Raw genomic sequence first — 15,016 nt, forward strand, 5'->3', positions numbered from 1 at the left:
CAGTCTCCCAACTCTAGAGTCAGGCTGGCTGATGTTGACTGGAGTGCAGTGTTGTGTGGTGGAGAGGAATCCTCAAGATTGCTTTTCTTCTCCCCTTCCATCTGGGGTGGTATTCAGAAACTGCTTCTCTGCCTGGCATTCACAGTTCTGGCATTTAGCCATGGATTAGGACCCTCAGTGGGTGTAGCTTAGGGATTCCTCTGCCACATGCATTTGCCAGAGAGTCAAAGAACTAGGCATTGCTGCCTGCTCTGTTGTCTTTGATATTGAAAAGATTTGTGATACACTGGTTGGCTAATTCATTCCTTTATACTTCAAAACAATAATTAATTTTCAAATCGTGTCCTCCAACATGAATTATTACTGTTGATGGTTTTTTTTTTTTTTAAGATTTTAATTTATTTATTTGAGATAGAGCACAAGCAGGTGGAGGGGCAAAGAGAGTGGAAGAAGCAGGCTCCCCATTGAGCAGAGAGCCAGATATAGGACTTAATCCCAGGACCCTGAAATCATGACCTGAGCAGAAGACAGATGCTCAGCCAACTGAGCCACCCAGTCACCCCTATTGTGATAGTTTTTTTATATATATATTTTTTTTATTTATTTATTCATGAGAGACACAGAGAGAGAGGCAGAGACACAGGGAGAGGGAGAAGCAGACTCCACGCAGGGAGCCTGACCCAGGACTCGATCCGGGTCTCCAGGATCAGGCCTTGGGCTGAAGGCAGCGCTAAACCACTGAGCCACCTGGGCTGCCCTATTGTGATAGTTTTGACTCCTGGGCTGTCATTGTGTAAATATGAACCATGGTATTGTTTTTCTTGTTTACCTCTTGAATTTGTTTTCTGAAATCACCCATACTCCTAAATTGCCTGGAAAGCATTTTTCTGGCTCTGATTTTAATTTTTAATTCACAGAACATGCATTTAATGTGTACCTGTCATATGTAAAACTCTGTGCTAAGCACTGTGAGGAACATGCAGATAATTGACAGTTCCTCTTTTGTACCACATTCAGCCTAGTAAGGTAAAACACATCCAAAAATAACAAGTGGAAGAAGGGATATGCTAAGAGTTGTTTCTGCTTTAAGCAGAGGATACATAAGAGGAAGAACAGACTACCATTGTAGGCTCCAAGGAGGTGAATCAATGTTTCAGGGAATTATGTCATTTGAGGCTTCTAAGTTTCTGTGCAGGTTTCTAAGCAAGTATTGGGCAAGGAGGGAAGCATTAACCCAAAGGAGAGGTCTGGGATAGATTCTTTGGGAGTTGAAGACCAAGGCTGAGAAATTGGGAGTGAGACGACTCTGGGGTTTGATCCAAGGTTGGTTAAGGGATGGTTGATAATGGTAGAGATAGATGGTTAACTCCAGTATCATCCATTTATTCATTGTTTGTCTATACATTTACTTAATTATTTATTTATTTATTTATGTACCCTCATCTTGAGGCTTGAACTCAACAACCCCAAATCAAGAGTTGCATGCTCTACTGTTTGAGCCAGCCAAGCACCCCTCATCCATTTACTTGTTAGCAAGGAATTATCACAGTGGTAGTGATCTCAACAACATCGGTCTGTCCTAGGAACTAGTTGTAGATGAGCATTCTTATTATTCTGAAGATAATCTTATCTGTTCTTTCAATCTTATATTTCTTTCATGGTCTTTAAATTGAAATAAATCGAATAACACTTGAATGATTCCATCTTGAAAAACATGGGCCACGTTTGTGGTGCTTATCCATTGTATTATGCCACACAAAAACATGGCTTTGACGTACTCTGCTTTCTTTGTAAAATTCTGTACATAATCAACCATATGAGAACACCACATTTTTTTAAAAAGTAAGTTTCCTTTGGTTAGAGTTGCCTCCAGTTCTCTTAACCTGTTCCATCAAACAGATAATGTATTATTATTATTATTTTTAAAGATTTTATTTATTTATTCATGAGAGACACAGAGAGAGAGAGAGAGAGGCAGAGACGCAGGCAGAGGGAGAAGCAGGCAGAGAGAGCAGCAGGCTCCATGCAGGAAGCCCGATGTGGGACTCGATCCTGGGTCTCCAGGAACATGCCCTGGGCTGAAGGCAGGCGTTAAACCGCTGAGCCACCTGGGCTGCCCGAGATAATGTATTATTGTTAATGTTTTCAGTGTGTCTAAGAATGAAAACAAGTTGCAGGGTATGCACAATTAAAAAAAAAAATACAGTATCTTCTACTTCACTTATCCAAGTACAGCAAAAATATAGTATCTTACATGTCACTTAAATTTGTCATCAAAATATCTATTCCACAGCTGCTTGGTGACATTGGCTTTTTTTTTTTTTTTCTTCTTTTGTTTAATTGAAAATAACCTACCTTTTACGTGTGTGTTGTGTGTGGTGTATGTTTTGTTTTTAAGGGAATATGCGACAGGCATAGGTCATCGGTTGCAGGATCATGACCTTGTGGTGGAAATGATTCACCTCTCCTCTGAGTCGAGCCTTATGCGAGCGCTCCAGGAAGTTAAGGATGACGGGTCCCCGTTTTGCATTCTTGTTGAACAGTCTAATGTAAAACTTTCCTCTTGCACCGTAATTATGCTTCATGAGTCTATCAAAAGTAAGTTTAGCTCAATCTAGAACTATCACTTAAAATGGATTCTGCTTTTAAAAATGTAATAGTTTTTCTTTGTATGCTGTATACTTTGAAGGTTCACATTTGTCAGTAACTAAACTGGATCTAGTTGAGAATAAAGTGACTTGAATAGGTATCACAAAGTACTCTCTTGTGTATTAGTGTAATTAAAGCTTAAATCATCTTTATTGCTTCTTATTTAAGAATCTAGAATATTTTGTCCAAAATATTATGTAACAAGTCAGTTCTCTTATGCAGAACTTTTGACCAAATCTCACCACCATCTTTTCTGCCCTCAATCGAAGTCTAAAAGATGTTATGTTCGTGCATTTTCTTAGACTATCTTTCTTGCTGACTTTGCCTTTCCTGTGATCTCTCAAACATTTCATTATTCTTAGGCTCAAATAATGCACAAAAATGGAGAATGCACAAAAATGGACTCCTTTTTCTTCCCTAAAATACATAGACTTAGGCAGATGCACACATCCTAGATCACACTCATCTTTCCTCTGCTGGTCAAATCTGTTGCTTTTAGAGAGGAGGGTCTGCCTTATGGAGGGTCTCTCAGTAGCTTCCTTAGAGTCAGACCCAGATGAGCATGAGTTCTGTAGTCCTCTTGTCTTTATAGAAGGTCTTGATGCTGCTCTGTGCAGTCCACACTTACTAAGTTCCTCATGTGTGCCAGGCTGTACAAGATGCAAGCTAACCCTGCTTCCTTCCTCTCTGGGTAGGCAGCAGCCAGGCAGGCTTTTCCAACAGGCCCATCTCAGCTTGAGTCTCCATAGCAATGTAAGATTCTCACTGCTAAGTCAGGAGACCATTCCCCTGGGCAGAGACCTAGTGGAGCACTAGTAGTTGCCTGTGGCTTCTGGAGCCTTCAGAGAAGTCTGTCAGATGGATATCCTATAATTCAGCTATAATGTTGGGTTTGAAAAAACAATAGTGAGAAACAGTTGGCTCCCCACAATTGGGGGGATGCCAGGACATCTTTTCCTGCCATTCCATTTGTTTTGCTTCTTTGTAGCCACCTATACCCACCTAGCCAGCTCTTGTTCAGTACTGTTCCCAAGAGTGTGAAACTATGGTTTTTCTAAACTAGAAAATGTCTAATGTGTTTTAAACAAATAATAAGACTAAATCACATTTATGTAACATGTAAGTTCTGAAAATGTGAAAGAAAAGGCATACTTTCAAAATTACAAATCCCAACCTGGTGGGGGTGGGGATGGGGAATGATTTAAGTTAACAGGTTGTGCAGAAGACTAATCACATATGTTTACATTCGTGCAACACCATTTAGGAAATTACTACAAAAGTAGATAGGTTGAATAATTTGTTAAATACTAAAACACTTGTAAAAACCAGCACTAGTTCAAAAAAGCATGTGATCTATTTTTACCATGTTTCAAATTCAGAGAAGGGTTTTTCATGTCTAGAATAGTATTAATAGGTTCATATTTCATTTCTCATCCATGAATTTAATTATTGAACTCAGATGATACGTAAAAAGGACACTCTGTTTTCTCTTATAAGCTAATAATTTTAGCAAAATTAGTCTTTGCTGGCTTCTCTTTCACATTGTTTTATTGCTGACAGTTTGTTTTATACCTTGCGTGCAGCCATTATTAAGAAGCCCATGGAGCTGCTTCTATGCTAAGACAAACATTTAAGACAGTCAAACAATGAAACCTTAACACCTGTAGGCAAATATACATTCATATTTCTTCCTAAATGTAACCTTAATAAACAGTTTAAGATTTAACCAAATACCATAATCTCTGCTAAAACTTCATAGTGTCCTTTGGGTCCTAAATTTGTTCAGAAGTCAGTTAAAAATGGCAAGACAGGGTAGGGGCCTCCCATCTAAAATTAAACTTTTATGAAGTCTTATTCTCAGTAGGTATACCTAGGAGAGATTAGAAGACACCTGTGCATTGACTATAGCCATTAAGTTATGTAAAAGTCATTCCTGGAGTCTAGAATTTATTTTATATGTAATATTTAGGGCCCAGAGCACTACTGACCCTATCTGGAAAGGCTTTTAACACGATTTAAGATCCCATATGCCTGAGCTAAAGACTGCAGAGCCAGGTAGAGGATTGTGGGTTACTCCTTAGCCTACAGTGACATAGCCTTGAAGTCTGCACCACATTCTGTCTCTCTGTCTGTCTGCCTATTATCAAAGTATTACTATACAGAGTGAAGAGATGAACACTACAATGTGTGTAATGAAAACCAGCAGCCTCATTTTTCACCTGCTCACCTCTCTAAAGGTTCTGTTCTTCCACTTTCTTCTGTGAATCTGTCTTATCTCAAGTTGTCCACCCAGTTTGCTGGAACTAAAATACCTTCACTTTTAGGATTTTTCTCCCCTTAAACTTTTCTAGTAGCCAGTGATGGTTGAGGTTGCATCCTGTCTTTTTTTAAGCTAGATATAATTAGCATTAAGAATTCGCATTGGTACACGTGGCACCTGTTTCCCCCTCCCCCTCCCCCTCCCCCCCCCACAGCCTTTCTGTCTCATCTGTGGGTCTGTATGAAAACTATAAACTAAGCTGCACATTTTATAATTTTGAAACAATGTTATGTTTGATTTTGAAATCGACAGGGCACCTGCTTTGGAGGGTCCCAGTCCAGTTGGATCAGTAGATGGTCAAATCTGTACCAAAAGCTGACACAGCTTAAACAACATGTAGTTGATTAACTATGTTATTTTCTGATTTTAAAAGGAATCAGGGCACCCATTTGATATAAAGCAGGCTCTTTCTCATCCCTAGTTCATCGCCATATGCCCCTGGAAGATGCCCTGGTGCTGGTGGCTAAAGAATACAGGAGGTTTTTCTCTAAACGGGAGCAGCAGGAACGTACTAGAGTTGCTCTGCGGGCTGGAGATCTGGTGGATGACTTCTTGGCTCGGGAGCGCCTTACCAGCTACTCTGTCCCTTCAGACATTCAGCACCTTCTCTTCCTATTGACTGAGGGAAAGCATCTGTATGGGAATGAGTTGAACCTGCTTATTGACTACCTGACAACCAGGAAAGGGCAGCTGGAAGGTATTTGGCACTGTTCCTTCTCCTTCCCCATTTTAAACCACAGGAAATCCTTTCCTGAAAATCTGTATGTGAAAGAAAAATAAGAACTTTTTATTTAATTGAGAGACTATTCTTCTGTAATATAAAGGTATCTGATAGAAACATATTCCACGTAGGAACTAGACTATTTTAATGTGTAACCTTTATAGACTAAAATGCTTCTTTTGAAGCTAAATTTCCTTTTTTTTTTTTTTTTTTTAAAGATTTTATTTTCTTGAGAGAGAGAGAAAAAGACCATGAGCATGCAAGAGTAGGGTGCGGGGGGAGAAGAAGACTCTCGGCTGAGCAAGGCTCGATCCCAAGATGTTGGGATTATTACCTCAGCAGAAGGCAGAAGCTTACCCAACTGAGCCACCCAGGCGCAACTAAACTTTGTTTTCAATCCAATTTTTAATATATAAATGGAATGACTTCTCTATATAGTTTCTATTCCCCTATCAGGTTAGTTTTGTGATTTGCAGTTTCAGCTTGTTAATTGATACATTTGTAGATTTTTTTTAAGTGTGGGGTAAACATAAAGAAGTTCCTAATCTTGAAGGATGTAATGAGCATTCCAGATACGAGCCAAACTCCTTAAAATGGTGACTTCACTTTACTTGTTTTGAGTTAAAGTAGGTGAGAAGAAAATAATAACCACTTGTCCCTGTGGGAAAACATAGCTGAAGTTCCAGGGCCATGTCAGAGCTTTCAAGAAATCATTCATCTTATTAAATATGGAATATATTTTATTTTTTGTACATTTTTTGTTGTACTTTGTCAAGGTTTTAAAATTAAAACACAATAGGGTTTTTTTTTTCTTGAGTGCTTATGTAGTTTATTAACTGATTAATTGATTGATTGAAGTATGATGGACAGATTATATTACTTTCAGGTTTGCAGCGTAATGATTTGATATTTGTATATATATCTAATGATGACTGCAACAATCTAATTAATATCCTGTCTCTTTGGTCATAGAAACCTCTAAGTCAGAAAAATGCTAGTCTTCCTTGAATTCCCTGGGTCCTTTGTACAGCTCACCAACCTCTGCAGCAGACTTCTGGTGACCATTCGTTTTCTTCATTTTTCCAGGCTTTGAAACTCCCGAGTCTTTGGCTAGCAATCATTCCTCATTTCAAGGCAGGAACACCCCTGTTGTGGGCAAGCTGCCTCCACTTCTTCCAACCCCTGGAAAGCAGTCCTTCCCGGGCTCTCATCTCCCCCTTCCTGCCAAGTCCCCGTTGTTAGGGGACAGACCAGGAGGGGCTCTCCTTCCACCACCAGGTCAGTGCTTCCTTCTAGTAATAAGAGACAGCCGTAGCTCTGCTGCCTCTACAAGCTCTGCTCTGAGAGAGCAGGGCAGTTTATTGAATGTTAAGATTTTAGGAGACCAAGAGAGACACTTGGGGGTTCAGTGGGTGCTGTTCCTCTTGAATGAGTGGCTTAAGTTTTAATATGGGGAGGGGGAAATACAGAGGAGCTCTTCTATCAAGGTTGGTGGCCACGTTTAGAATGGCTTAAATGGAGTTCCTTTAATATGCACTCTGAATTCCATAGTGTTTTTGAGGCTTTTCTGAGTAGTTGGCACTAAATAGTGTCTGACATCTGCCTAAAATGAGGTTGTATTACTGTGGACCCCTTCCATTGTAAGTGACAGCGACCTAACTCAGTTAGCTTAAAACAAGGAGACTTGACTGGCTTACATAGCTGAAAATCCCCAGAGTTGACTAACTTCCAGCCAAACTGGATCCTCCTGCTCAATTCTGATGTTCATCAGACATCCATAGCTTCCCTCTGGGACAAAACTTGGACTAACCACTTACAGAGTTCCAGTCAAGCCCAGTGTCCAGTTCTGGACCCTACATATGCCTCTGGTTCCTGGGTGTGTAATATCACAGCCTCGCCTGCCTCTTGAGGGTAAAGAGGTTTTTATATTTATTTGTTTTATTTTGTTTTAAGATTTGTTATTTATTTATTTGAGAGAGAGTGCACGTGCATGCATTGGAGCAAGGAGAGGGGGTAGAGAGAGGAGAGAAACAGACTCCCTGCTGAGTGCAGACCCTGACACAGGGCTTGACCCCATGACCCTGAGATCATACCTGAGCTGAAATCAAGAGTAACATGCTAAAAAAAAAAAAAAAAAAAAAAAAGTGTAACATGCTTAACCAACTGAACCACGCAGGTGCCCCAAGGGTAAAGATTTTGAACTCTTTAGGCACCTAGAATGCAGCTAATGCAGCTTCTTCTACTCAGTCCCTATTTTCTGTGTTCCTCATCTTTCCAGTATTGTTCATACATGCTTGTCTCCTCTCCTGTTCTCCTTGTGTATTAACAGTGGGAGCAGAGAAGAAACTGGATAAAGCATGTTTTCAGTCTGCCATGTTAAATACAAAGTTGGCAGTGAAGTCTTTGTGGAAAGGTGGCTTTTCTCGTGGGCCTTAAAGAACATATGGACCTGGGATGCATTTGTGCATAAGAGTCAGATATTACTTTGGTCTTTTATATGAACACGGATTATTTTACACAATCATCTTTCTTACAAGCACTACTTTCTTACAAGTAGTATTTCTACCTTGACTATATTGGGGATCAAAATAAAGGGAATGTGTTCTTTTGCTTTGGTCGCTGTACATGTGGATGTCTTTTATTGGCAAAGTCAGTCTGTGTTGAAGATCCACAGCCCACAGGACAAACATATCTATGCCCCTGTCCCTTTCAGACCTGGTGACTTTGGGGATGATTGAGAATATAGTTTCAAAAAAGAGAGAGAGAGAGAATATAGTTTCAATTTTTTTAAAAAAGATTTATTTATTTATGATAGAGTGAGAGAGAGAAAGGCAGAGACACAGGAGGAGGGAGAGGCAGGCTCCATGCCGGGAGCCCGATGTGGGACTCGATCCCTGGACTCCAGGATTGCGCGCTGGGCCAAAGGCAGGCGCTAAACCGCTGAGCCACCCAGGGATTCCCATCATACATAGTTGGGGTTTTCTTGTACCCTGTGTTTGTTCCTTCCTTTCCTTCTGCACTCACCATGTTCCCCTGTGCCTCAGCCCAGCCCCTTGATCCATCCTTACACATTCTTACCACCTGGTTCCTGTGAGAAGTAAATGAATTAAAAAGAGAAGGGCCCAGGAGGAGATCTCTTTGCTCTGAATTGCTTCTCATCCTTGCTGAAAGTTTAAAAACAAAATTCTTTCAGACCCTCGGAAAGGGCTAGGTGCTTGCTTCAGGCCCTTGGCATGAGCTGTGAAAAAAAAAAAAAGCCCCTGTTCAACAGCCTAAGAATGGGGTAGGGCAGACTGACTGCCCAAGAGGGAGTGACAGCGTACTAGGCTATGTGTGAGACCCCTGTGACTATGTCCAGGCCAAGGTTCTGGGCAGACAGATGTTAAATTCTCAGGAACAGAATGCTTCAGGTATGTTCTGGATCTGCCTTTATGACCTGTCTGGGAACCTCACTGATTTGGATGTTTGAGAAAATATATTCCAAGTGTCAAATACAACACTGGGAACAAAACTCACTTACGAAAAAGTGAGGGTGGAGAACCGGGATAATCAAGACATGCATGCATGCCCGCACTGACTAGACAAAGGGTTTGCAAACTTCTTAAAAGACAGATAGTCAATATGTTATTTTTAGGGCTTATAGACCAAGAAGCAAAATTAAGGATATTATGTACATACTTATATAACCATTTAAAAAGTAAACATTTAAAAATGAGAACCCTCACCCCTACTCACGCAAAAAAAAGAGAGAGAAAACTATCTCTGCTCATAGGTCCTACCAAAACAGATAGTTAGCTGGATTTGGCCCCCAGACCGTAGTTTGCCAGCCCCTAGACAAGCACTGAGGCCCAGTCTGGGCCCAGAGAGGACTTGGTAGAGCTTGGAGGAGCTGGGGTTTGTGTGTGTGGCAGGTGCTCCCCACTCAGCCCCTTTCTGAAGATTAAGGGAAGGTCCCTTTGCGGAGAGCAGCTGGAACCAGGTTCACATATCTCCTGTTTATGTTCTGGTTTTTTTTCTCTGCAGGCTTGGTCAATCCCAAAGGTCTGTTTGCCCCTCCCCTGCTTCCAGCAGCCATCTCCAAGAGACCTGCTCCTATGGGGTGCCCCCAACCCAAGTGTGTCAAGCGTCCCCTACTTGGGGAGAAACCAGGCCTTCTAGTACCACCAACAGGTGAGTAGCCAGGTGAGTGGGGGAATGGTATTCTAGACTCATGCTGTCTAATGGAACTTTCTGCAATGGAGGAAATATTCTACAGCTATATGGTCTAGTATGGTAGCTGTTGGGCTACATGTGGCTATTGGAACATGGCTGGTAAGACTGAACAACTGAATTTTTAATTGTTTGATTTTAATTAATTTAAATGAATATGATCACATAGTGATCACATAGTCACATGTGGCTAGTGGCTACTGTAATGGTCAGCATAGTTCTAGGCTACTGGAGGTGACAAGAGGCTATAGCAATATGCAGGTAAGTGTGTTTTTACCATGTAGAAATCTATTCTTTCCTAGTTTTTTTCTCTCCCTTTTTTAAAGCTGCAGATGTACTTAAAAAGGGAAACATATCTCTAACACGAATGGATATTATTGTCAGTTGCTGTAAAAAAGAAGGTAACCCTAATAAAGAGAACAGAAAGAATATTCCTGCTAGAAACTATTGCCTGTATCAGTCTCTGAGCTTAAGGCTTGCTTTCCCTCTGGTTAAGAGAAGAGATTACTAAGGGTCAAGGAGGTGGTAATAGGACACCAGCGCTACTAGAAACTCCCTCCTTGACTGTGACTCTTCAGGAGTATTGGAAGAAATTGGCACAGGGAGTATCTTATGAGGTTGAATGTCTTATAATTGTGTGCCTGTGTATCCCTGATGGCATTTGGTGGTGTGCGCTTTGTTTCTTTTTGACTCAGGGAGATGCACAGCCTCCCCAGGACCTGACCTGTCATACTTAAGGTACTGACTGATTGATAACACAGCCCTAGCTCCAAGGCAGCACAGGAAGAGAGGCTTTTCCTCTACCTTCCCAGTGCAGACCTGGCCAGCTCTTCTCTGATGCTGCCTTTCCTCCTGTATGTCTGGGAGAGATGAGGCCAGAGGCCCCCAATCTACCCTCAACCCCACTAAGGTACAAAGGTGGTGGTAAGAGCTGAGATGCACTCTGGCTTGGGTGGAAGGCAGCCAAGCAGGCATTTTTGCTGACTTCATTTTTAGTCACTCAGGCTTACTGAACCTAAGTAAAGGCACTGCCCAGTTTCTCTTACTTCACTGTTACATATGAGTTCTCTTCCGAGATTTGGTGCCAAAGCCCCTGCTCTTAGGAAGGTGACCTTTTGTCCCTCTCTGTTCTTCATGCAAGAGATATTAGGATACTTACTGCCATTTTAAAGTTTCACTCCTGAGCACACCTGGCTGGTTCAGTTGGTTGACCTCAGGGTCATGGGTTCAAGCCCCACATTAGAGACAGAATTTACTTTTAAAAAAGTGAGTGAGGGATCCTGGGTGGCGCAGCGGTTTAGCGCCTGCCTTTGGCCCAGGGCACGATCCTGGTGACCCGAGATCGAGTCCCACGTCGGGCTCCCGGTGCATGGAGCCTGCTTCTCCCTCTGCCTGTGTCTCTGCCTCTCTCTCTCTGTGTGTGACTATCATAAATTTAAAAAAAAAAATGAGTGAAGTTTCAGTCCTCTATGTTTTAGTCAAACATAATTCTGTAAGATACACATTGCTGTGGTTGTGGTATGAAAGATGTATGTTTAGAAAATGGTGGCAAGACATGGAACAGACATAGGTCAATGACTCTGACCCTCCTGGAAACCTAGACAGTCTGCATCATTCTGAAAGATCCTCATCTGACAGACCACATTTTAGGGAAATTTTGAGAATTTTCCTTACCCCTAAGATGGCCATTTATGATGTCTGAGGAGCCTCTAAGCCTCAAATTCCAGGACTGATAGAGAAAATATTTTTTTAAAAAGTGAAAACATGAAGCATGCCTATGTGAAGTGTAACCATAATAGTTACTATGCATTGAGTTATCATTATGTGGCAGACATTGAGGGAATTTCACTTAGTCTTCAAGCAACCCTGTGAGCTACGTAGTGAGATGATCTTCCTTTTCCACATGAGTCACCTAAGGCTCACAGTGAGTAGCCTGCCAGGGCCACACAGTGGTACCTGGTGGGGCAGAGACTGCACACCAACCATGGGACTCCATGCTCCGTGCTCTTACCCAACACACAGTCCAAATTTTTGCTTGGATTTCAAGTATATCATTCCATTCACTGTGTAAGCACTGCAGAAATTTTGCAGGAAGGAGTGGTTATAGTTTAGCAGGGCTGCCATAAAGCCAAGAGCTGGCCTTGGAGGAAGTCAGGTGTTAAGGTGTCTGGAGAGAAAAGGCACTGAGACTCCTGTGGATAGAGAGGGACCTCTGGGTGAAGGCTTATACTCCATGAAGAAGGTGTCCCATAGTCCTTTGTCAGACGAGGCTTGGTACCAGGCACCAGGATTAAATGAAATAATGTGCACGAACAGCTTTTAACATGCCCCAAGCATGGCACAGATGTCCGTCTGTGGAGGCTGCAGCTAGGTCAGTGCAGGTGCGGCTGGAGGGCTCTGTGGAGTCGGCACGGCACGTACACTGATGCTGCTTGTTCCTCCTCTTTGTAGTTCTTCTGTCGGTGCTACACAAGCAGGCGGTGCAGCCCATGTCTCTGCTCAACTAAGGAAAGCTCCCTGGAGCCAGGAGAACAAGGTGGCTGCTGCCCAGATGGCAGCTTCACCCTCCTTCAAGGACCGAGGCCCCGGTTGGACCTGCAGCCCTGGTGCCTGGGCAGTGGGTACGAATGTGCTTCCCTTCTGTTTGGTATGTGGTCCCATGGAAACCTGTTTCCTGTTCAGAGTCTCTTTGTGCCAAACTAGAGATATATGGAAGGTCATTGTAGTAGAAATTGGATCTTGAAGTTGTTTGATTATATACATGTTAAATACAATAAAACTTTTAGCTTTTACATATTGGTTGCCACTTTTCAAGGACTTGTTATTTTGGAATGATTTTAGATTTACAGGAAATTCCCACAGATAGTCTAGGTAGTTCCCTCGATCCAGCTTCCCCTGATGCTGGTGTCTTACAAAGCCATGGCATCTTACTGGGAAATTTGCATTAGTACAGAAACACTAACTATATTATAGACTTGACTCGTATTTTACCAACTTTTCTGTTAATGTCTTCTTTCTGTTTCAGGAAGATATTGCATTGCATTTAGACTCCTTTAACTTTATTATGTTCCAGTGTTTTTATTATGAAACATTTTAAATATACAGAAAATTTGATGTGGACAGTGAACATCCATATATTCTGTATCAACAACTGATATTCCGTATCTGCCATTTCTTAATGTCATATGTCTGTGTAAATAAAAACTTGTTCTTAATCATGAAAGTAAGTTGCAGAGTTCGTGATATCCCACCTTTAAATACTTAATTAAGCCTGTAGCATGCATCTCCTAAAAATGAGAACATTTTCCTATATAGTTATGATATATAGTTTGTGCATTACATTTTTTGTTTTTGTTTTGTTTTTAAATAATTTACCTTTCCCCTCCTTTTTTTTTTTTTTTTTATTAAGCAAGCTCTACACCAAACGTGGGGCTTAAACTCATGATCCCAAGATCAACAGTCACATGCTCTACCTCTTGAGCCAGCCAGGCACCACATTTGGTTTTTATGTGTGCCTAGTTTCTTTTAATCTATAACAGTCTTCTCACACCCTGCCTCTTCACCCCCCATGGATACTGACTTTGAGTCTAAGCCACTTGTTTTGTAGAATATCCTACATTCTGGATTAGTCTGATTTTCTTCATGGTATCACTTAACTATTCTTCTGTTCCTTGTATTTTTTGTATCCTGGAGTTTGGTCTAGAGGCTTGATTACATTCAAGTCCTACATTTTGGAAAGGATGTTTCATATGTGGTGTTAATTCCTATTGCATTGTAATAGAAGGCACATAACCGTTGTCCTGGGAATGTTGTGAATCCTGGTTCCTTGGGGGGAGGTAGTGACTGCCATGAAGCAGGTACATTTTTCCCTTGCGGCATGATGCTTTGGCATCAAGCAAATATCCCGTTCTCCAAAAACTTTAACTAATTGTTTTAGTATCCTTTGATGATTCTTGCCTGATTTAGTAATTATATTGGACCCTCCCTCTTAAATGAAGTATAACATCTTAAATGTTATGTTTACTGAGTTTTAAAAATTGTATAGACCTAGGTAACCAGCACCCAAAACAAAGTATAAACATTCCCATCACTTCAGCCCTTTCTGACTTTCTGTCATCTTAGTTTTGTCTGTTCTTTTAGTTTATGTAAGTGGAATCATGTAGTTAACTGTGGTGATCATTTCACAGTCATCGGTATACAAATACTGAATTGTATTGTACAACTGAAACAAATATATCAATTATACCTCAACAACAAAAAATAAATAGAAATATTTTTTATGGATATTCAAGTAAACTATTTCCAGTGGAAGTTTTATCGACTTCCCTTCTCCAGTGTAGAAGGATCCAGTTTTGCTTTGGTTTGTGCACTCATTTCAATACTTCTGATGTAAAAATGTGACTGTAGGGACACCTGGCTGGCTCAGTAGGTGGGTGTGTGACTCTTGATCTCCAGGTGTGGTGAGTTTGAGCCCCACATTGGGTGAGAGATTACTTAAAAAATAAAATCTTAAAGGACACCAGGATGGCCCAGTCAGTTAAATGTCCGACTCTTGGTTTCAGCTCAGGACTTGATCTCACTGTCATGGGCTCTGTGCTCAGCTCAGATATGGTCTGCTTGACATTCTCCCTCTCTCTGCCTCTGTGCCTGTCAGCACTTGCGTATGTGTGCATGCATGCATAGCCTCTCTCTCTCTCAAATAAATAAATAAAATCTTTAAAAAATGAATTAATTGGGGATTTCTGGGTGGCTCAGTGGTTTAGCGCCTGCCTTTGGCCCAGGATGTGATCTTGGAGTCCCGGAATCAAGTCCCACATGAGGCTCCCTGCATGGAGCCTGCTTCTCCCTCTGCCTGTGTCTCTGCCTCTCTCTCTGTGTGTCTCTCATGAATAAATCAATAAAATCTTTTTTAAATTAATTAATTAATCAAAATCTTTAAAAATAAATAAATAGGGGTGCCTGGGTGGCTCAGTTGGTTAAGCATCTGCCTTCAGCTCAAATTGTGGTCTCAGGTCATGGTCCCGGGGTCCTGGGAGATAAAATCTTTAATAGATAAATAACTATGTGACTTTGGATTATTCTTTCAGCTGTTTGCAACACCTTACTGATTTCTTCTT

General features: G+C 41.3%; 1 protein-coding gene across 1 annotated transcript in view; it reads left to right on the forward strand.

The window, feature by feature from the left end:
- Positions 1-12,545, forward strand: part of LOC140634490 (uncharacterized) — a 52,074-nt gene extending 39,529 nt beyond the window's left edge. The window contains exons 6-10 of the mRNA XM_072828447.1: positions 2,399-2,598; positions 5,373-5,666; positions 6,777-6,968; positions 9,714-9,860; positions 12,351-12,545. Coding sequence (XP_072684548.1) covers positions 2,399-2,598; positions 5,373-5,666; positions 6,777-6,968; positions 9,714-9,860; positions 12,351-12,406 — 889 coding nt within the window. The 3' untranslated portion in view covers positions 12,407-12,545. The remainder of the gene's footprint in view (positions 1-2,398; positions 2,599-5,372; positions 5,667-6,776; positions 6,969-9,713; positions 9,861-12,350) is intronic.
- Positions 12,546-15,016: the final 2,471 nt, after the last annotated feature.

The sequence above is a fragment of the Canis lupus genome, chromosome 5, assembly GCF_048164855.1.
Source record: "Canis lupus baileyi chromosome 5, mCanLup2.hap1, whole genome shotgun sequence".
NCBI classification, from domain to species: Eukaryota; Metazoa; Chordata; class Mammalia; order Carnivora; family Canidae; genus Canis; species Canis lupus.